At 40.0% G+C, this 25066-nt stretch overlaps 1 protein-coding gene across 1 annotated transcript; it reads right to left on the bottom strand.

The window, feature by feature from the left end:
- Positions 1 to 1033: 1033 nt before the first annotated feature.
- LOC311091856 (protein-glutamine gamma-glutamyltransferase 5-like) lies at positions 1034 to 17855 on the bottom strand (the record flags this gene model as incomplete). The annotated part of the gene is made up of 12 exons (XM_084127963.1): positions 1034 to 3105; positions 4061 to 4197; positions 6881 to 7044; positions 10266 to 10475; positions 10824 to 10856; positions 11378 to 11617; positions 11760 to 11863; positions 12506 to 12641; positions 13431 to 13608; positions 13690 to 13818; positions 13899 to 14017; positions 17558 to 17855. The coding sequence occupies 12 exons, from the start codon at positions 17853 to 17855 to the stop codon at positions 2955 to 2957; spliced, it is 1899 nt and encodes a 632-aa protein (XP_083984089.1). The 3' UTR covers positions 1034 to 2954.
- Positions 17856 to 25066: the final 7211 nt, after the last annotated feature.

Raw genomic sequence — 25066 nt, 5'->3', positions numbered from 1 at the left:
TATTCCCAAACTCTCAGTGCAATCTCTATATGGGTTATATGATGTGTTTTTATTAAAAAATAAAAATAAAAACAAAAACATCTCTGTATTAAAGAAAAAATGATTGATAAACACGTATTTGGAATGGAATTAAATAACTTTGGGTATCTTGTTCATTATATTTATTTTCATATAAAACAACAGAACTTAAATTAGGCTACATCCAGTTTATTAGCAACAACTAGCGTGAATCCCGTGATATCCGCCTTTGATCTCACAGGTGTCTGATCCACTGCGAGAAGAGTGAACTGTCCGCCTTGCCTGCACTCTTTTCACTCCTCCCCTCACTGCACCCGCCTAGTCTCGACTACATTTCAGGCGAGGCAAGGCACATCTCAAACAAGCCTATTGATGTACGATTCGGATTGATGGGAAGATCTGATCTGTCTTTTGAAAAAAAAAATATATTACTGGTGTGCATCTTCAGACAAAACAATGGCACTGACATATTTTAAGATATGCTTTCAGTGCAAGTTGCTTTCAGTTAAAACAGCTCAAATCAGATTTTAAACTGGGGCTAGCTTAAGCAATTGTCTGTGAAACTGGGGGTGTGAGTTTTATGGCTTTAAGTTCTGTTGGATATTTGTAACACCGTCTCTAGGACAATGGTGGGAAAAATAAAATATGTGCAAAAAAGTAGTAAAAAAAAAGAAAAATTAATGCACTATCAAATGTTTCCAGGACATGCAACAAAAGTAAGTCAAAATATGTTACTAAAAATCCAACCATGAAGGGACACAAAACTACCTCAAGTTAAAGAAGGACTTGTCTGTGGTCTTTTTATTTATTTAATGCTCATATTCTTCAGTGATGCATTGTCAGCCTTTTTCTAAAATAACTGTAATGTGTTTCAACATGCCAGTGTTTGAGATGTTTTCACTGCAGTAAGTGTGCACTCACTGAACCTGAGAATCTCCGGTGTGAATGGCTTCACTATTCTGCCCTCTGGTGGCAAATGCATGTGGACAGATTGCAAACAAGCATAATGCATGGACATATTATGAAAAAAACTTTATTACTTTATATCCAAATATAAACTTGGCACACACAATTCAGAGTGATTCAATTACAGTGATATTAAAGAAATGTTTACACAATAAATTGAAAGCAATAATTTCTAAAGGTGTTTTAAACCGCTAAATACCTCATGTGGGGTTACACCCAGGTGAAAAAGTTGTATTAAATGTATTAAAAATATACTTGAAATTCAAGTGGTATGTTTATAATACATTTCCCAACATGCTCATTTGAAGTGCCTTAAAAATATACTGAATTACATTTTAATATATTTCTAAAAAAAGTACTATAATTACATTGGTAATAAATATATGCTTAATTACACTTTTGAAATATGCTAAACACAAGCATACTTTTAGTGAAGTTTTAGTGTATTTACAGAAAAAATACTTATGTTGCTCTTACTTAAAGTACATTATATGTGTAGGCCTACTTTGTGCAAGAACATAGCAAAATGGTTAAGCTTTTAGTGGGTTTAAAATATATGTACTTTATAAACACTTAGGCCTAGTGCAATATATTTTTAATATGTATCATTTTAATATTTTGAAAAAAAAAAAAAATACATTTACAATGTACCAACTTATAATGTATGTATTATAAACATCAGGAAACTATTATTAAGCATTGCAATAAGTGCTCTTGAACGGCTCTCTGATGCAAAGTGCAATCATCCAATTTGCCAGAGACTCAGTTGTGATCTGTGACGTGCAACAAACACTAATTATAGTTAGTATGTAAATAATATGCACATAATATGTAAATATAGTTAGGATGATATTTAAAACACTTATTTATTATTTATACTCTTTTCCATTTACTGTGTTTGATAATTATTATACTTTTGCTGTTATTTTAGTTTTTTGTTCATAATTGCTGTTGCCTTTTGAAGATGAGTTACTGTTCATTGAATGGTACAAAAATAGATTTAATGAAAACGTTTATTATAAAAGGTTTATAAAAAATTTTTATGACTGAATGAATTGCATTTTTATTAAATTAGAATTAAAACAATGGGTAACAAAATGCTTTCCATTTGTTCTCTTTCCAACACAATGTTCAGGTTTGACTGCATTATAAAGTAAAACTGGCACTTCAAATGACCATTTAAACCAAACAAACAAACAAAAAACTTGACAAAAGTAGTCTTTGAGAATCTCTTAATATATATTCAAATCCACAACCTGAAAACAAATAAGCAAATATGTGCAAAAACAACTATGGAATTCACAAGACTTTCTACAGAGAACGGTACATCCATCTAGTGGTTACACTATGATATTCACGCTCACTGCTGTCACCAGATGGCACCAATCTGACAAAAATTGGATTTTAAAGGCCTAGTCTCTATTTTAACCTGAAATACAGCATTAATTAAAAAATAATGAAGATTGTATATATTATTATTATTATTATTTCAATGGGAAAAAATGGATCATAATTATTGCATAAATATTATTACAATAAAATTCTCTCAAAATACAAAAAAGAAAAAATATTATTGAATAAAACTTTTACATTGATTTTACTGGGGAAAAATCAATTTAACTTTTTAAAAAAAATGTTTTGGTTATTTTCCTTTTATTGTGACAGGACAGTAGAGAGATGACAGGAAACGAGGTGGGAGAGAGACGGGGGATGGGATCGGGAAAGGTCCACGAGCCGGAACTCAAACTCGGGCCGCCCGAGCGCAAAGGCGCTACATGTCGGCGCACTGACCACAAGGCCATTGGCACCCACAAATCAATTTCACTTTTGACCGCGAAGGTCCTGAGTGTGGCTCCCAAATGAAGAACCCCAGATTAAGAATGTCCAAAAAAGCACAATTTAAATGCATTTCCTTTTCACCTGGGCAATCATCTCTGATTGTTCACCATCATCTGCAAAGGTGTTTCCCTCTAAGCTGCTTGAACAGTGACGGTCTTGAATCCACGGAGGATGGTGGACTGAGCGGTCAACACTAAACTAGAGTGAAGCATCTTGGCTCCCGTCATCCTGGGAATTAAATGGATGGTCCTCCTCGTGGTTTCTCGAGGCTGGATCGTAAGCCTGAGATATAAAGAACAGGACATTTCAAAACAGGGAAATCACTATTACTACTGCTCATGTTTAGGGTTAGTGATTTACACAAAAAACAATAAGGATTCATCTTAAATCTAGATTAAATCAAGGCTTATATAATAATTCTGTTGCAGCAAACTTAAACAAACTTGCATTTAAAGCATAATTTTGATCCTGGCTTTAATTTACATTTAAGATAGATTAACTTTAATTCTGTTGGTCCACTACTTTAAGTCTAAGAGTTTATATTGTATAATCGGGCAAATCTGCAGGTTTAACACACAGATTAATGTACACTAAAGTTTCTGTGTTATGCATATGATTACACAATACACACAGAGAAACTGAAATAACCAGTGATTTTAGTGCTTCTGAAATGCAGGCCGTCAAGTGTGTACTGACACTTTTAATAGACACAGCTGCAGTGAAACTGATGTCAAAGATAAACAAGATAAAGATGTCAAAAATGTCAGGAACAACCCCACCCACTTTACAGATATTACTGTACGTACTCGACTGTTAGATGCCCTTCAGAGTCAGGTATGTGAGCTACATTTACCATGGGAATCATGTGTGTGCTAAATACCAAAGTTACTACACAGTGACTGTTAAATCAAAATAGATGAATATGGGATCTTTTTTTAAACAGTGTAAGAATGTTTCTGTTATTTAATTACTTTTTAAATGATTACTATTGTATTATTTATCTAAATAAAGTCACTATGGTATTATGGTCACCATGGTAAATTTTTACAATTTAGTTTGAGCATCAGCCCAACACACTGTATCAACCAATGGTGTGTGTTTGGGGCGGAGCTATCTGTTTGTCTAACCAATGGCAGACAGGAGTTAAAACAGTAATTTAACTGAATTACATGGTTATTTTTGTGCATTTATTTGGTGATCGATCGCTCTAAAAACTGAAATGAAACACTTCACGTACCTCATCTGAACCTTCTCCTCCAAGAGTCCTGAACCCATTACGATGAGGTCACCGCTCACTGCAACGTTGAACGGGTTGGTAAAGGTTACCGTTGCAACTTGCTGTGTGTTAATGATGACCGAGGACTCGTTCTGAATCTGGAAGAAAACACAGATTTCTTATTAAATTACTTTATTTCTTTTATTACTTGTGAATTCAATTATGGCAAAAATCGATTTTTATAATATCCTATGATCTTGGAGTGATGCACGTGTTTAAATTAAACTGTTATCAGGTTGTTTTTTATAGTCACAAAACAAACATTGTTTCTTAAAGTCAACATGAAACTGCATTTGCAACCCATTGTATAATGAGGCTCTTTTTTGTCCATGAAAGGAGCTCAATATATATATATATATATATATATATATATATATATATATATATATATATATATATATATATATATATATATATATATATATATTAGGGATGGACGATATATCAGCCACCATATCGGACGATATATGTCAATTTTTAGGGTTATTATTTTCGTCCTGTTAAGAAAAGATGGCCGATATATTAAAGCCGATAAATATTATTTCCTACAGCTGAGACTCTTCAGATGCGCACTGTTCGCCATGATGGTTTAGAATTGCTTGAAATATGACTAGAATCATTACAAATAAGGAAAATACAGTAAAGTGCGACATGTGCAGCGCAAGTCTGGCATATCGGCTACATAAAATAATAATGAGAAAATTATAATTGTGTGCTTGGGACATTGCTTTTAATGGTGAGACTTTTGTTTTTGTAATCAGGCTCTCAAAAATTATATAATAATTTTGATTTATCGGCCAATATACCGGTTATCGGCTTAGAAATGTAAAAGAATTATCGGTATCGGCCAAAATTTTGGTGATCGGTGATTCCTAATATATATATATAGGCTATAATATAATATAATATAATATAATATAATATAATATAATATAATATAATATAATATATACACACACACACACACACACACATACATACATACATACATATACACATATATATATATACATATATATATATATACATATATATATATACATATATATATATATACATATATATATATACATATATATATATATACATATATATATATATACATATATATATACATACATATATATATACATATATATATATATACATATATATATATATATATATATATATACATATATATATATATATATATATATATATACGCACGCACGCACACACATATATATATACAGTGTGTGCAGAATTATTAGGCACGTTGATTTTCTGATCATATTTTATTTCCAGGAACATTTTGCCAATTCCAAACCATATTAATCTTAATAACTACTATGAATTTTGTATTTAATCATGTATAAGTGATATATAATTGTTCATGAAGGCTGGAAATGAAAAATGCCTTATTTTCAGGTGTGCAGAATTATTAGGCAAGTTTTCTTTTTCAGATAAAATAAGCCAAAAAAGAGATTTAACTAAGACTGAAAAGTCAAAAATTATTAAATCCCCATGAGAAGGATACAATACTAATGCAATACTAGAGATTGCAGTTAAGGCATGACTATTGGACAGTGAAATCCTCATTGGGTCAGACAAAAACAGGTGGAGAAGAAAAGACACATGTTAACTGCAAAAGAATTAAGAATTAAGGTGAAGAATTAAGTGTGAAACCATCAGGAACCCTTTAGTCTTCAGCGCCACCATTTTCCAGAACTCCAACCTACCTGGAGTCTCCAGAAGAGCAAGGTGTCAGAGTCTCAGAGACTTGGGTTAGGCAAAGAATCCTAAAAAATGACCCCCACTTAATAAGAATCAAGTAATAAAATACATGAAGACAAGTTAAAATAAGTTTTGTGAGTTAATTTTTAGTCCATCTCTGCAAAACGGACTTCAGGGTAGGAGATGGACTAAAAATAAACTCACAAAACTTATTCTGGAAGATGAATTCTTCAAACAGTGGTAGAAGAGGATGTGGTGCTGGTCCTTCAAGAGTCACTCTCAATCTGTCGGTCTATAAAAGCCTATAAAAAAACAGTCTTCATGTATTTCACAACACTTCAGCTTGTGATTCTTATTAAGTGGGGGTCATTTTTTAGGATTCTTCACCTAACCCAAGTCTCTGAGACCCTGACACCTTGCTCTTCTGGAGACTCCAGGTAGGTTGGAGTTCTGGAAAATGGTGGCGCTGAAGACTAAAGGGTTCCTGATGGTTTCACACTTAACTCTTCACCTCAATTCTTAATTCTCTTGCAGTTAACATGTGTCTTTTCTTCTCCACCTGTTTTTGTCTGACCCTGCTGACCCAATGAGGATTTCACTGTCCAATAGTCATGCCTTAACTGCAATCTCTAGTATTGCATTAGTATTGCATTCTTCTCATGGGGATTTAATAATTTTTGACTTTTCAGTCTTAGTTAAATCTCTTTTTTGGCTTATTTTATCTGAAAAAGAAAACTTGCCTAATAATTCTGCACACCTGAAAATAAGGCATTTTTCATTTCCAGCCTTCATGAACAATTATATATCACTTATACATGATTAAATACAAAATTCATAGTAGTTATTAAGATTAATATGGTTTGGAATTGGCAAAATGTTCCTGGAAATAAAATATGATCAGAAAATCAACGTGCCTAATAACTCTGCACACACTGTATATGGAATCACTGATATGAACATTTTTGCCGATACCGATAATTCTTTCAAATTGAAAAAAATTATATATATATATATATATATATATATATATATATATATAAAATGTCTATGATGGACCACCAATACCTGTATATTGAGGGCAGGGCTACTGATGTTAAACTCTTCTGAAGCCAGCACTCTCTCCTGAGACTTCACATCCTCTATAACCACAGCCAGGTTAACCAGGCAATCCTCCATAGCCTCATTCAGCATGTACTCGTTGAAGGAGATCTCGTGTTTTACAGTCACAACTGGTGGAGTAAAACAAACAGGAATCATGTAGTTGATTGTGTAGGGCTGAGCAAATATGGGCAGAACTCTTTACTGCCATAGTACTTCAAAAATCCATTTAAAGGTATATATATTGAATTAAATTCATAGTGAATTAAACGTGGCACAATGACCTTAATCATCACAGTATGCTAATGCCTATCTAGTACAAGGGATTTCATCAATATGCTGATTGAGGACTTCACATGACATATGCTTTCAACTACATACTGTTCATTTACTAGTGTGTTCTGATATGTCACTATGCCATGTTTGGTCTCATCTGACAGCCTATAAACTGAAATGAATGGTGGTGAATTTAATAGAGATATTAAAGTATCCTAATGTACAATGTAGGTACTATTGGTTAAACATGCATTGAGGAGAAGATGTTAATGTTCTTCTCCCCCTCTGGATCTCCACCCATTTGCCTCATCTTTTGGTTTCCAGCCGGTCGGTTTCGGTGTTGGTATTCCAGTCAAGTTTAACAATGCTTTGCTCAGGTTATAAGAAGGAAAGGTAACTGTTGATCTTGGAGAAAGGCTTTAACCCCGCCACTCCCACACCGGTGCGTAACCTCATACCAGAAAGGCTTTTACACCCTCTTCTGCACAACAGTGCATTATTTGTTACAACTAAGTTTTCTATACAGTATGTTGTTCCATTCTACTGTCTGTATATTTAAACATGTAACTTAATAAATAACTTTGCCTGCTTTAAAGGCTTTGAGAATCTTTCCTTTTATCACTGATTATGTTGAAAGCTAAAGTGATTATAACTTTCGTTATCTAAACGTTCAGGTTAAATCCTATGTTCCCTTATCGAGTCGATCCCTCGACATTACGTATGGGGAAATCCATTTTCCTCGAAATGCTGAAGCCTGATTTGAATAACTCTTTTGCTTGCAAATAGCCAATGGCGCCCGCGCCCTCACCTGATTGGCTGACAGCCTCCAATATAGGTGACATCGGGCGGCAAAAACCTCAGAATCTTTCTTCTTCACCTGGAGCCTTGTTTCACCGTGGATTCACGCAAACAGAGTGGACAAAGTGGATTATCCTCTCTCGCGTTCCGGCGGATTTAGGCTTTAAATCGAAGAAATGTCTCTTTGCCGCACATGTGGTGGTTCTATCGACTTCCCGGACGCACACGAGCAGTGGATGTCCGGAAGACTGCAGAGAGCTCCGGCCCAACGCCCACGTCACCCTCACGTATCAGAACCTTTCACCTATATGCTGAGGCCAGTTACTGCCCTCCGAAGGAAGCACAGGAAATGGAATCTTTCGGGTATAGTGAGGACGATGCCATGTCCACGAGCACCTCCGACCCAGGAGCGTGGTCTGAGGCTCCTTCAGAAGCCACCCCAACCTCGCTGGACGCGGAGCTCATGGCTATTCTTACGGAGGCAGTAGTGGACTTAGAGCTGGACTGGGCAGCCCCCAAAGAACAGCCGTCTAGGAAGTGGATGGACGGGTCCTTCCTCGACGCGGGCCGTCAGGCGGACGCCCCTCAGAGACCCGCGCCCTTTTTCCCTGAGCTCCACGAGGAGCTCACCCGGTCATGGTGCTCCCTTCACTCAGCCCGAGCCCATGCACAGGGTACCCAGCTGCTGACAACAGTGAAAGGGGCGGAGAAATTGGGTTACACACGTCCGCCTCCCGTCGAGGACGCTGTCGTGGCCCACCTGTGTCCTTCTCCCGGATGGAAAAGCACCTCATTGACTTCCAGGCCATGTAGAGCCACTGCCCACATCGCCGAGAAGGCATATATCTCAGCTGGACATGCAGCATCTGCCCTCCACACGATGGCAATCTTGCAGGTCTTCCGAAACTCGACTCTTGGGGTCCCTGGACGAGAAAGGCCCGGACCCCGAGTCTCTCAGGAAGCTGCACACGGCCGCGGATCTGGCTCTGGCCGCCTCTAAAAAGGTTGCGCAGGGTATCGGCCGTAATATGGGCAGTGTAATATCGGCCGTAATTCGTTCCCGGAAGAAACTCAAGACTACAATGGAGGCGTTTCAGGGAGTTCAGAAACACTGACACTGATATAGAGAATAACTGGAGGGACTTTGTGCTTTGCAACATTACACACTAAAGAAAGATGAACATGTAAAAAAGCATCATAGGTCCTCTTTAAAAAAAAAAAAGAAGTATGTAAACAGTATGTAGTGTGCATTCCATGAAAAACATGTCAGACAGAAGTACATTACATTTTAGTCACATAATGCATGCGAGTGCTGTCCAGTTAAAGGAGAACTCCGGTCAATTTTAACATTGAGCTCATTTTATTGTACATTTGGAGTGCTGTCAATACAGAGAACAACGACAAAAATCGGTGTTGCCTACACCGAGTTATTCTATTTTTAAAATTTGCACCCTGTTGACTTCAATGGGGCAATGTTTAAACCTGCTTTTAGCCTCTTAACATCCTTGATGTGTCATTACAAGTGCCCAGAAAATGTGAGTGATTCCTTCTGAGTGAACACGAGTGGATCTGACTGCAGTAGATTTAAAAGATATGTATAAAAATTATGTTATTTAAGCCAGCGCAAATACCTGTTTACATCCTGTTTTTCGGTTGAAGTCCAAAGTAGTCAATTGCCGAGTTCACGCGCGTGATCATTGGTAACTAAACCTATGCGCGTGAACTCGGCAATCGACTACTTTGGACTTCAACCGAAAAACAGGATGTAAACAGGTATTTGCGCTGGCTTAAATAACATAATTTTTATACATATCTTTTAAATCTACTGCAGTCAGATCCACTCGTGTTCACTCAGAAGGAATCACTCACATTTTCTGTGCACTTGTAATGACACATCAAGGATGTTAAGAGGCTAAAAGCAGGTTTAAACATTGCCCCATTGAAGTCAACAGGGTGCAAATTTTAAAAATAGAATAACTCGGTGTAGGCAACACCGATTTTTGTCGTTGTTCTCTGTATTGACAGCACTCCAAATGTACAAAAAAATGAGCTCAATGTTAAAATTGACCGGAGTTCTCCTTTAACAACTTAAAAAAAAGAAAGGTTGGGTTTTTCCATTTTAAATGTAATTTTGTAAAATATTGCGATTACTTCAATCGTGGTTTTATATTTCTGCCAAATCGCCCACCCCTACAGCAGAGTAACTGTGGAAAACAACTAGTCCTAAGTACATTTTAACTCAGTTTAAGCATTTTATTATCAGTTGCAGAATTCTTACTTTCATTCGGGCCGATCGTCAGATCATCACGAGCCTCCCAGAAGGTTCTAATGGGATCGCGGTTGTACTCTTTGTTCTGAGCGTTCACGTGTTGTCTCAACAGTTTCGGAATTGCCATGTTGTTAGTGATTTTGATGATGAAAGAAAGGTTTTCTCCGACTACTGCAGGTGTTTCCGGAAGCTGGAGAGAAACTCCAATGCCCTGAAGAACTGCAAGACATGAAAAATCACTGTTATATCACTCAAACAATCAAAGAGCATTATTAATGTGGGAAGAAAAACCAAATGCTAAAATGCTAAATGCCATAAGCACCTTCAGCTGGAAGAGAGTACTTTTTAAAATGAAGATGGATAACAACAAATATTTAAATGTAAAATAATAATAATAAATATCTATATAAAATTGCATACCTAGACAACGACCCGCTTGATTAAAACATCAAAATATGAGGAAAATATTTCATACATTTTAAATATGAGGGAAGAACAAAACTTGGTTAAGGTATTTATCTGACAAAATTATTAATGTGGGAAGAAAAGCCAAATGCTAAAACGTACCGGTTCTTGAAGCAATACCTCCACCACATCGATCTGGAAGAGAATATTACAAAAAAATATTTAAATATAAAAAATAATAAATATGTATTTTTTTGCATATATTTATTTTTTATTCTTATTTCTGTTTATCTTGGTGAGAGCATACACAATTGTGTTCAGAGAGTAAGAAATACTTTTGTCTGATCTCATCTTGATATCTGTTAATGTGTAAAATATTTAATTTATTGTCTTTTTTTACTTTTTTATCTCTCTTGTTAAAAAGCATTAAAAAAACACTAAAAATATTATTCAACTAGACTTTGGTTGATGTTGAGTTTATTTTAAAATATTTCCTCAAAGTCTTGTTTAACATCAACCATTCTTTGTTATATTTTGCAGATAATGCTGATACTAATGAACTACACACTTCATCTTAAAAAATGGAAAGATAAAATGACTTCTGAAGATAACATAATTTCTGAACATAAATGGCATTTTATCTAAATGTGAAAGAATGTTGTTTTTTGTATAAAAAATGTAATATTTTTCTTATTCTTTCTCAGTGTTTCTCTTACCCATCTCAGTTTTGTATTCTGACGTGATGTCCTGCATTTTCATGGCTCCGGGACGTTTGGTGCAGATCATGGCTCCGACTATGTCTTTGTCAATGCTGGATGCTAATATCTTCCCATCTCTGATGATTATTCTACGCAAATCTGCATTGACTTCTGCGTAAACGAACGGCACATCGTATGGCGCGCTCACCTTCTGCTCATGAACGGCTTTCACAGCAGCAGGACCACAGCGGTACATTCCTGTGACAGATTCAGTTTATGTTTTAGCATCAACAGCATCATATCCCTGCTGGAATAACAGCATGCTTTGAAGCAATTGGTCTTATCCGCATGCAGGGATAAATAGCATTTGAGTTTTCTAAATGCATTAGCATTGACTGACCGGCGCTTGTCTCTTGTGGCGTGGGGTCAAGAACCTGCCAGCCGTCATAATCTCCATCCAGATCAGGCCTCTTCATCCAACTCTCCACCCACACATGGAAGTTCCTGAAAAAGCCCAAACACTTTTTACTCACATTTTGTCAGATTAAAAACACTGAACAATTCATTTCAACCGATTCAATTCAGTTCAGGTTTATTTGTAAAGGTACTGCATCCTAATAAGGAGAAGAGCCTAAAGAAACACAATAAAAGACTTCACACATAAAAAAATAAGTACATAGTTTAGATTTTTTTGGAGGAAGAAATTAATACTTTTAATCAGCAAGGATGCATTAAATTGATCAAAAGTGACAGTAAAGACATGTTACAAAAGATTTCTATTCCAGCCGATAAAAAAAATTATCATGGTTTTCACAAAAATATGAAGCAGCAAATCATTAAATTAGAATGATTTCTGAAGGATCATGTGACACTGAAGACTGGAGTAATGATGCTGAAAATTCAGCTTTGATCACAGGAATAAAATACACTTTAAAACATAATCAAATAGGAAACAGTTATTTTAAATTGTAATAATATTTCACTGTTTTTATTGTATTTTTGATCAGATAAATGCAGCATTGGTGAGCAGAAGAGACTTCTTTCAAAAACATTTAAAATATTTCCGACCCCAGACTTTTGAAAAGTAGTGAATGTTTTAGCAACATAACTATTATGAGACTTTTTAGTTTTCAAGGCATAACTCACCAGACGCTATCCCGACCGATAGACAGCTTTTCCCCCTTCTCCGAGTAAAATTCCTCAATCACCATGTTCGCGTTTGTGTCGTGAGCGGAGTTAAAGTTGGTGACCACTCGAGTTGGAATGCCGAGGGCTCTCATTACTGTGACACAAACAAATGCATTTTATATATTGATCATCAACAGCACTAATCCAATTACCAGTGACCCATTAATGGAATACTTCACCCAAAAACATAACAATTACACACCTCAAACACAGATTATTTTACTCAACACAATCTGAGAAACACAAAGCCATTGGCTCTTTTGGAGCTTGGCTGTATAAATCACCGTCCATTTTCACTGTATGAAAAAGAGCAGCTTGAACTTTCTTCCTAACATCTCCTTTTGTGTTTCACAGAAAATTACAGCATACCGGTTCGAGATTTTTGGGTAAATTTAAACTTTAAAGGACATTTTTTTTTACGTTTTTAAAAGAAGCCTCTAATGTTCATCAAGGCAGCATTTATTTGATCAAAAATACAGTAAAAACAGTGATATATTAATGCAATTTAAAATAGCTGTTTTCTATGTGAATAATTTATTCCTGTGATCAAAGCTGAATTTTCAGCATCATTACTCCAGTCTTCAGTGTCACATGATCCTTCAGAAATAATTCTTATATGCTGATTTGCTGTTCAAGAAACATTTCAGATCATTATCAGTGTTGAAAACAGTTGTGCCACTTTATATAGAATAGAATAGTATAGAATATGAATAGAATATGAATAGAATGGCATTTATTTTAAACATTATAAATATACTGCCACTTTTGATCAATTTAATGCATCCTTGCTAAATAAAAATATTAATTTATTATTTTTTTTTTTTTAATAATAATCTGACCCCAAACGTTCTAACGGTAGTGTAAGAACTCATACTGGTCGCACCTGTACACATGACAGCAGCGAACACCCAGCACTGTCCGTATCTCACAGGGCTGAATTGTGTTTCTGACCACTTCCAGAGAATATCTGCGCTGCCGGACCACGTGGAGGGGTTTACACCATCACTGTACTTTCCTGACCAGTTCCCCATTAACACCCCTTTATCATCCTGACAGTTCACCTGATGAGAACGACAGAGAGACTACATGAGCACATGGAGAGAGTGAGTGGAGAGCAGAGAATAAGAGGAGATCCTCCTCACCATAGCTGAGATCACACGACTGATGTACACCGGATTGCTGCGGTTCAGAAGATCTTTCCTCGCGTCCGCTTGAGATTGAGGACTCAACTGCAGCAACTTCATACAGATGTCCAGTATTCCTTTTTCATACTGAAAATACATGTGTGTCAGGTGTTAATGAGAAGCTTTTTCAGTGCTGTGCCTTCAGATTCAACAGTCAAACGTCTCACCTGATCGAAAGACCAGGGTCTGGAGATGACGTTCCCGGGGCTGCCTTTAAACAGCAGGCCGATGTCATTCCTGATGTATTCATTCCTCAGATCCTCCGACTGCAGGAACACAGAATCAGCTGCAGAATAACAGAAGAGGGTGAGCTTGGTATAATGACAATAAATGAAAGCAATAAGCCGTGCATTACAGTGATTTTACCACAGCTAAGAGTTTTGTACGTATGTAGGTGAAGTTCTATAAAATGGCAATGAAAGACATCACTATTCAACATATTACACTACTGTTCAATAAATTAATACTTTTATTCAGCGAGGACACATTCAATTGATCAGAAGTGATATTAAACATTAATAATGTTGCAAAAGATTTCTATTTCAAATAAATGTTGTTCTTTTGAACTTTCTATTCATCAAAGAATTCTGAAAATGCAAGTTTCCACAAAAATCTGAAGCAGCTCAACTGTTTTCAACATTGATAATAATCAGAAATGTTTCTGTCACGGTTCATGGGTTCACTGACTCGTCCTCGCTCTGTGTGTGTGTTAGTGTGTTTGTGGGCGTGGCTCATTACCACTACTGATGAGCTGATCAGCGGCAGCTGAATCTCATGTCGGCGTCCTATTTATTGTCTGTGGTTTCGTCCTGTCTTTTGTCAGATCGTTGAGGCTCTCCTGGGAAGCTTTCCGTGCCTTCAGTGCTTTTTCCTGAGACTTCTATCTGTCTATTGCGTCCCTGCGTTACCGAGTTCATCTCCATCTCTGCCCACGACGACTCTGACCAGCTTCTCTATCTGTTTCTGCTTTGTCAATAAACATTATTGTTCACTCGCAATTGGATCTTTTTGCCTTTTCATTACAGTCACTGACAGAACGATCTGACCAAGGATGGATTCAGCGAGTTCTCCCGATCTACAGGAATTTCTCGATAACAACAGTGTTCGAATGGACCGACAGGACAAACAGATAGTCGCTACTGGTTGGGCTATACAGGCTCTGGTAACGCAGGTGTCCGAGCTCACCTCTCAACTACAACAATTGAGATTGCCCACTGCGCCACCCCCGCCACCCATTCCCCACGATCCACCCAACCTCAACCAGCAGGAGCCACGCATTCCGACACCAGAGAGGTATTCCGGCCAGCCGAACCGCTGCAGAACCTTTTTGACCAAGTGTTCCATTTTCTTTTCTCTCCAGCCTGTGACCTTTGCTTCCTCTAAAGTGGCGTTGGTGATGACTCTGCTTTCTGGACACGCGGATCTGTGGGGAACGGCGGTGTGGGAGAACCAACATCCCTGCTGTTCTTCGTTCCATGCACTCAGGGAGGAGATGAGACAAGTGTTCGACCGCACGGTAGTGGGTCGCGAGGCAGCCCGCAAACTCACCGACCTTCGCCAGGACAACAGAACCGTCTCCAACTATTCCATAGAATTCCGGAGCCCAAGATAGGATGGGGTCAGAACTCTGTCTCGGCATGGAGTGATCATTGTTATGCCTCGTGTCTTGTGTCTGCTTGTTCCTCTGTCTCTCGTTCTGTGTAGCAGGAGGAACCAGTGAACCTGTCAAACGTGCCACAGGAGTATCTCGACCTGAAGGAAGTGTTCAGTAAGTCCCGGGCTGCTTCTCTCCCTCCGCACCGTCCCTATGACTGTGCCATAGATTTACTGCCAGTTACGTCTCCACCTAAGGGCAAATTATATTCGCTTTCTGTCCCAGAAAGGGAGGTCATGGAGAAATATATTTCTGATTCTCTGGCAGACGGGATCACTTGCGGGGGCACTTTGAATATTTGGTAATGCCTTTTGGCCTGTCCAAATCCCCCGCCGTTTTTCCAAGTACTCGTCAACGACGTGTTGAGCGATATGGTCGACCAGTTCATATATGTCTACCTGGATGACATTAATATTTTCTTCTTCTCTCCAGGAACACTTTCAACACGTCAGGCGAGTGCTCCAGAGGTTGCTCGAGAATGGGCTTTTTGTCAAGGCGGAGAAGTGCGTGTTTCATGCACAGTCAGTCCCATTTTTGGGGCACATCGTCTCGTCCGAGGGAGTGTGCATGGATCCTGACAAGGTTAAGGCTGTGGTTAATTGGCCAATTCCAGATTCCCCTAAGGCCCTGCAGAGGTTCCTGGGATTCGTCAATTTTTACCGACGTTTTATTTGTAATTTCAGCCAACTAGCCGCTCCTCTGACCGCCTTGACCTCCACCGGAACGGCGTTCAGGTGGTCTAATGCTGCAGAAGCGGCATTTACCAACCTCAAGAGCCGCTTCATTTTAGCTCCCATTCTTGTAGCCACGATCTCTCACGTCAGTCGACGCGTCAGAGGTGGGAGTAGGCGCAGTACTTTCACAGCGATCTTTTGCGGACGACAAGCACGTTTGCACGTTTTTTTTCTCATCGCTTATCGACTGCCGAACGTAATTACGATATTGGTAACAGAGTTGTTGGCAGTCAAGTTAGCATTGGAGGAGTGGCGCCACTGGTTAGAGGGAGCTGGGGAACCCTTTATCGTCTGAAACAATCATAAGAACCTCGAATACATCAGGTCTGCTAAACGACTGGTACTGTCACGGTTCATGGGTTCACTGACTCATGGGTTCATGTCGGCGTCCTATTTGTTGTCTGTGGTTTTGTCCTGTCTTTTGTCAGATTGTTGAGGCTCTCCTGGGAAGCTTTCTGTGCCTTCAGTGCTTTTTTCTGAGACTTTGTTCCTGGTTTGTGTGTTCTTGTCTCCTGTGCTTCCTGGAGGATCTGCTGTTTGTGCCGGGACTTCTATCTGCCCATTGCGTCCTTGCGTTACCGAGTTCATCTCCATCTCTGCCCACGACGACTCTGACAAGCTTCTCAATCTGTTTCTGCTTTGTCAATAAACATTATTGTTCACTCGCAATTGGATCTTTTTGCTTTTTTCATTACAGTCACTGACAGTTTCTTGAGCATATAATCATCATATTTCAATGATTTCTGAAGGACCATGTGACACTGAAGACTGGAGTAATGAAGCTGAAAATTCAGCTTTGATCACAGGAATAAATTACATTTACATAAAAAAAAAACATTTCAGATTGTAATATTTTACTGTTTTTATGGTACTTTTGATCAAATAAATGCATAAGAGTTAACATAAGAGACAAAAACATAAAATCTTAGACACACCAAACTCTAAGACTGTAGTGTATATCAAGTAATATTCTTAAAAGTAATATTTCCACCATGTAATATAGTTTATTAGCTGACCAAGGCTCAACCAATCAGATTTTAAAGCAGAAATTATTAATTTATATTCAAATATACAATAAGTCCAATGTAAATTTTAGCATAAGATTATGCCGAGTTCTACAAACATGAAGGATTTCTCAAATTATGTGTGTTGTTGAGGAGATACATATCTAGGCTTTAAACTAATGATAGCCTATCTAGAGACCAGAATATCACAGTGACTTGAATGTGTATGTTTTTTCGTTATGTTGAACACAAAAGAAGATAATTTGAAGAAAGTTAGTAACCAAACAGTTGCTGGACCCCATTGAAAAAATGCTATAGAAGTCAATGGGGACCAGCAACTGTTTAGCAAAATATCTTCTTTTTTTGTTTAACAGAACACAGAAACTCATACAGGTACATACTATTGTTCATTTACAGTTCTTCCTCCTGCTCACCTTGGCACCAGGGGTTGCAGAGGAGCGTGAACTGTCCGAGCACATGGGATTTGATGGGTCTCCCGCGGCTCTCGACTCTCAGGTGAAGTGTATAGACTCCTACTGAGGAAGACGCAGGACTGGACAGTGATACGATCAGCGTACGGCCTGGTACGCTCCCCTCCAGAATGGCACTCCACTGAGACGGAGAAGGTTGTCCAGACATGGAGACCGGCATCTCCACAGACAGCGGCCCTGCGGCGAACACGGTGGAGTGGGGTTCAGACTTGAACACAAAAATAATATTCAGTTTCCCCATAAAGGAATTAATTTGATCAATAACCTTTCAAGACTGACTTACTATGTGTTCTGAGCTGTTAAGCAATAGTGTATACGTCTATAGAAGCCATACGACAATCTGTCCTACACTCAAAATACTTTGGTTGCACATTTTATAGAATGTGCACTTATGTGTACTTACCTAAGAAAGTACAGGGTTATATAAAGTAACTACATGTGTTCAGGTTAGGTTTATGTGTAGATTCAGTGTTAGTTGTCACGGGTGGTTGCTGGCAGACAGATGAGGAAGATGTATACGATTCAATTCAAAAGGTTTATTCAACAGATCCAACAGAAAGGCAAACGGATAGCAACACACACTTAAACAATACCGGACACTGAACTGAAACAGAACTGAACATATATACAGAAGTTAATGATGGTGACTGATGAGTGCACAGCTGAACGTGATTAGTGTCCGTGACAACAAATAAGTGACGTAGGCAGGTGATGACAAAACATAACGAGTCCAAACTAACATGAATGTGACAGAACATCCCCTCATGGGCGTCCTTGCGGCATGAAAAGAAGATTAAGAGGATGAGGGGATGGCGAAGGGGTGGCACAGACAGGCAGATGAAGAGGATGAGGGGATGGCGAAGGGGTGGCACAGACAGGCTGATGAAGAGGATGAGGGGATGGCGAAGGGGTGGCACAGACAGGCTGATGAAGAGGATGAGGAGATGGCGAAGGGGTGGCACAGACAGGCTGATGAAGAGGATGAGGAGATGGCGAAGGGGTGGCACAGACAGGCAGATGAAGAGGATGTGGGGATAGCGAAGGGGTGGCACAGACAGGCAGATGAAGAGGATGAGGGGATGGCGAAGGGGTGGCACAGACAGGCAGATGAAGAGGATGTGGGGATGGCGAAGGGGTGGCACAGACAGGCAGATGAAGAGGATGAGGGGATGGCGAAGGGGTGGCACAGACAGGCAGATGAAGAGGATGTGGGGATAGCGAAGGGGTGGCACAGACAGGCAGATGAAGAGGATGAGGGGATGGCGAAGGGGTGGCACAGACAGGCAGATGAAGAGGATGTGGGGATGGCGAAGGGGTGGCACAGACAGGCAGATGAAGAGGATGAGGGGATGGCGAAGGGGTGGCACAGACAGGCAGATGAAGAGGATGAGGGGATGGCGAAGGGGTGGCACAGACAGGCAGATGAAGAGGATGTGGGGATAGCGAAGGGGTGGCACAGACAGGCAGATGAAGAGGATGAGGGGATGGCGAAGGGGTGGCACAGACAGGCAGATGAAGAGGATGTGGGGATGGCGAAGGGGTGGCACAGACAGGCAGATGAAGAGGATGAGGGGATGGCGAAGGGGTGGCACAGACAGGCAGATGAAGAGGATGAGGGGATGGCGAAGGGGTGGCACAGACAGGCAGATGAAGAGGATGAGGGGATGGCGAAGGGGTGGCACAGACAGGCAGATTAAGAGGATGAGGGGATGGCGAAGGGGTGGCACAGACAGGCAGATGAAGAGGATGAGGGGATGGCGAAGGGGTGGCACAGACAGGCAGATGAAGAGGATGTGGGGATAGCGAAGGGGTGGCACAGACAGGCAGATGAAGAGGATGAGGGGATGGCGAAGGGGTGGCACAGACAGGCAGATGAAGAGGATGTGGGGATGGCGAAGGGGTGGCACAGACAGGCAGATGAAGAGGATGAGGGGATGGCGAAGGGGTGGCACAGACAGGCAGATGAAGAGGATGAGGGGATGGCGAAGGGGTGGCACAGACAGGCAGATGAAGAGGATGAGGGGATGGCGAAGGGGTGGCACAGACAGGCTGATGAAGAGGATGAGGGGATGGCGAAGGGGTGGCACAGACAGGCTGATGAAGAGGATGAGGAGATGGCGAAGGGGTGGCACAGACAGGCAGATGAAGAGGATGAGGGGATGGCGAAGGGGTGGCACAGACAGGCAGATGAAGAGGATGTGGGGATAGCGAAGGGGTGGCACAGACAGGCAGATGAAGAGGATGAGGGGATGGCGAAGGGGTGGCACAGACAGGCAGATGAAGAGGATGTGGGGATGGCGAAGGGGTGGCACAGACAGGCAGATGAAGAGGATGAGGGGATGGCGAAGGGGTGGCACAGACAGGCAGATGAAGAGGATGAGGGGATGGCGAAGGGGTGGCACAGACAGGCTGATGAAGAGGATGAGGAGATGGCGAAGGGGAGGTTAAGGGGGCTGGCAAAGGTATGGCAAAGACAGGCAGATGAAGAGGATGAGGAGATGGGGAAGGGGAGGTTAAGGGGGCTGGCAAAGGTATGGCAAAGACAGGCAGATGATGGTTCTGGGGTTGGACAGACGACCAGGAGGAGGATGAACAACAAAGTCCAGGGTGGTGATGAAGGTGGAGTGAGCCAAGGTGTGGCAGGGGATGATGGCTGTTCATCCAGGCCACAGCCAGACTGGTGCTCCACGGCAGCGTTGACGGAGGGAGGAGCCATGGAGGAACACTGATGAGGGCCGCCATGGGGCTGACCGGAGACGACGATGGCGAGGATGCAGCCCACCGCACAGCCGATGAGCTGAGGTAGTGGAGAGATGGTGAAGATCTTGAAGGCCGCGACAGAGCCGCAGCGACAAGCTCCCGAGAGTGAGGTGGGGATCCGAAGGTCTGAGGGCGAGTTGGAGCCTGAGGAAGGGCGGAGCAAGCCGTAGCAGAATGGGTGGAGGACCAGAGAGCAGCGGACGGTCCGCAAGTTAGCAGCAGAGGTGAAGCGATGTCTGACCTCGGTGGAGCTGACATGCTGAGGGAGTCCGTCGAGACCGAATGGCCGATGGTCCACGCCGAGGTCGAGGATGGAAGGAGCGCAGGTGCGGGAGCCAGGGTGACAGGTCGAGGCAGAGCATAGTGCACCGAGGCTGCAGGCAAAGCCTCGGGCTCCTCATGCCCAGGAGGAGATGGCTCCCGACAGGTCCGAGGTGGTACCACGCTACTGAGAGGCAAAGGTGGTGCCGAGGGACTGAAGGGTGACAGATGACTGGGTGACACAGATGGCTGGAGACTGGGGGAGAAACTGAAGTCTCAAAAAAGTGTTGGGGATAGTTTGGAAAGGTGGTGGGAGAGGGAGGCTGGGCGGGAACAATACTGGACACTGAACTTCTTCTTCTTCTTGTTACTGGCCGCTCACTCCTTAGGAGTATTATCGCCACCTACTGTACAGCCTACATGGGTGATGCATCTGTATATTCCTTTTATTTTATATACATTCCTTCCCTCTTCTCTCCTTTTATTTGTGGATGTAATGCCTCACCCACCTTCTGCTGGCGTTGCATGTTCAGCTCCTCCAACTTCCACCCTGGGCTCCTCAACCTTTAAGGTGGGCAGAAGCATCACAATCCCCATACATTATATCCTATGCTCTAATCCTGTATTCTGGACACTGAACTGAAACAGAACTGAACATATATACAGATGTTAATGACGGTGACTGATGAGTGCACAGCTGAACGTGATTAGTGTCCATGAAAACAAATGAGTGACGTAGGCAGGTGATGACAAAACATATAATGTGACATTAGTAGCCTATTACCCACATTGCAGTTTTACTATAATAAGTACATAGTATGTACATGGGGAACAGGACTGTAAAATAAAGTTCTACCATTTTTTATTTGCATGTATTGGAATAAACCAAAATTATACATATTTATATTTTTATATAATATATATTAAAAAAAAAAAATTACATCAATTGGAATGCTTTATTATGGGATGAATAAATTACCTCATAATATATTATATATTATATATATATATATATATATACATAATTGAATTCCTTTCACAATGCACAGATTCTTGCTGATTCTAAGCGATTTGGATAACTGAATTTGGAAAATATGATTATTTACTGATAATCGTAATGGAGAGAGAGTGAGATGAGGCTGCATGCTTATTTAGCCCTCGCACAAACACACAAACATACCAAGAACAATCCGGAAAACTAGTTTTTCCTTCAGTGGATCGAATGGCCGTCCATCATAGTTGATGAGGATGGTGAAGGGCTGTCCTCTGCGCAGCACCAGAGTGCTGGAGCTCAGACCATCAGTCTTGTGCCGGACCTGGTTCTGGACCTGCTGCATGTGGACATTTCGAAGCTTCAACTCTGTAGAAAAATGAGCAAATGTCAAATTATTTGTGAGGCAGCTGAAAAATGTTGATATAAAAATAGAAATAATTTAAAATAACTAATTACTGAACATAAAATGTTTATGTAGATAGAAATTTCAAATTAATAGCATTTAATCGTTTATAAACAACTATTATAAAGAAAATATCTAAAAATGATAGCAGCGATAATCTGATCAAATTAAATGACATGCATAGAAAATATTAAAGCAGTAAATTCTTTAAAAACACAACCATGAATAGTAAAATAACTGAAGCTTACCGTCCATGAGATACTGCTGTGTTGTCGTTTGCTGTTAGATTCAGGTTCTAAGTTTATTGTGCTTTATATATGACATTCTTCAGCCCCTCCCTGAGACGTCAGACCACATTCAAGTGAAGTCAACATGAAAAATGTTGCAATCGGAACCAACACCTAAAACAACAAATCACTCATACCAGAGTGCTTTGCGTTTCAGTGGGTGGATGCAGTATGTGAGGCCACACAATGAGTAATGCACATGCATATCATCAGACATCTGCTTTAATTGAGACAAAGGTGAGATCACAATCTAAAAAAATGCTGAGTTGTTTTATCTTATGGATGATAAAAAATAAAAATAAAATCATGAGTTGCACTTTATACTGATTTGTCCAAAGCATTTGATTCTTTGGATCATGGTCTTCTTTTGCAAAGGCTCAAATGAATAGGTTTTAGTAATACAGAGCTGAAGTGGTTTTAAAGTGCCCCTATTATGCTATTTTAAAGTTTCCTAATGTTGTTATGGAAGACATTTTCTGCCAAATTTAAATAAATAAATTAAATGATTAAAATGAAAATTAAAACCAGATTAACGTTTTCATTACAGAAAACTGTATGCAAAAAATGTGACAAAATTGAGAATGAAATTAAATGATTTCATTTTCACAGCATTATCCCTGTCAAATTGAAAAATAAATAACTCACGGCTGAAGGGCGTTGTTAGGCACAACGCGAATATGAAACATTGGCCGAGGTCCTCGGTTAAAGCTAGCGGGTATTAATGTCGGGCTATAATTGTTGTAGAAATTGTGTTACTAAGACTTCTGTACACCCAAATAGTTGAATTTCCAAAACAGCCTAATACATGAATGAACCTCATCGTCGATTATGGTCTAGTCTGAGTCTAACATCATAACTAACATGGTCAGGCTGGTTGTTTCCATGTTCTAATGCTGCGGAAGCTTCCCGCAAAAGCTCACTAACAGATTTCGCCATATCTCGTCGTCTCGATTACAATATAATCACATTTAAATAATTTTGTTTCACACATTCAACTCATGCACACGGACGTCGATGACTTAGCTTTACAGAAGGCGTGTCTCAGCGCCGTTACTAGAATAAGCCACACCTACTCATTAACATAGAATTTGCATGCAGGTTGTCTTTGAAAATGAAAACGAAAATGAAAACTGTGAAATAAAAGAGGAATTAAAATGAAAACGAAAATTTACATTTGTATTTTAATTGTGTCACTATTATTGCGTGAGCGTTACTAAAGAGCATTGTAAAAACTGTATTTGTAGTTTCTTTTTCACGTTTGGCTTTTCATTTTATTATTGGCAGTCTTGCCTCGAGACTGTAGTGAAAATGAAATGTGAAATCACCAATTGCATTTTATTTTTCAATTTGACAGGGATAATGCTGTGAAAATAAAATCATTTAATTTCATTCTCAATTTTGTCACATTTTTTGCATACAGTTTTCTGTAATGAAAATGTTAATCTGGTTTTCATTTTCATTTTAATCATTTAATTTATTTATTTAAATTTGCCAGAAAATGTCTTCCATATACAACAGGTTGACATGCATCAAAGGTCAAAAAAGGTTTCATAATATACATTTGCACATCATCACATTTTCAATGATTCTCAAACGACTCGTCAGATGAATCAGCCTCTCTAAATCCCTCCTTTGCACGAGCTACTCTGCTCTGATTGGCCAGACAGCTCAGTCTGTTGTGATTGGTCTACCGCATACAGCGCATGTCGAAAACAAAATCGCCCATTGCCATAACAACGCCAGTTCTGCTTGTCCTGAGGCTTCCTAAACCGTAAACTAAACACAGTAATGAACAATGTTGATTTTACCATATCAATCCGAGCGCAAGAACTAGTTCTTCAACCTGAACCTCCATCGCGATTCGAGAAGGATGTTTCTCAGTGATACGCTACTCCGTTTGATGTATATTATGAGATGTTGCAACTGTAATTCCTCAACATCAGCATTAACAAGTACATGTCCATCAACAAACCGATTATTTTACTTGTACTAATTTATTTACCGAGTATTTTTCTAATATATTGCAGTGAACACGTGGAAACTGTATCTGTAACTGTAAAAATGCGATTTTTTTGCAAGGCCGTTCACATTTCCAGTTAAATGCAACCTTTTGTGATCTCCTGTGTGAAAGTGAAATTACCCAGAAGTGACCCGCATGCGCAGAAGAGTACTCAATGGTCAACGACGTCACTTGTTGTTTGCGGAAGTAGCTAAACTTCAACTACCGTATTTTCCGCACTATAAGGCGCACTTAAAATCCTTTAATTTTTTCAAAAAACGACAGTGCGCCTTATAATCCGGAGCGCCTTATATATGGATCTGGCGCCTTATATTAAAGTCTGTAAAACAACCGCTGACTTAAACTTTGTTTATACCTTCGCCTGGCACCAGAGTGCGAGCCTCCGCCGCTGACTGCGCGCGCACCTCCCCAAACAGACGAGGCATTTATACTTGACGCAACTGTTTTGTTTTAGACTGAACACCAGACCATACAACTGATTTAGTTAACATAGTTAACATAACGTTAGTCTACTCTTATTCACATTGGATATATAATGATGGTGGCCGTGGGCTTTTATTTATTTTTTTAGCAGCTAACGGGCTCGTCGAGGTCGACCCGTTCGGCAGATTTACCTCAGCTCGACGAATATGCAGTCCTTTTTCAAACCGACGACTACTTCAAAGCAGAATTATGACGTTTTTCGCATATCAATGACGTGCGGGTCGGATACATGCGACCTGGCCGT

The sequence above is a fragment of the Abramis brama genome (assembly GCF_963993115.1).
Source record: "Abramis brama genome assembly, chromosome: 11".
In the NCBI taxonomy this organism is placed as follows: Eukaryota; Metazoa; Chordata; class Actinopteri; order Cypriniformes; family Leuciscidae; genus Abramis; species Abramis brama.
This window is presented reverse-complemented; position numbering and strand designations above follow the sequence as displayed.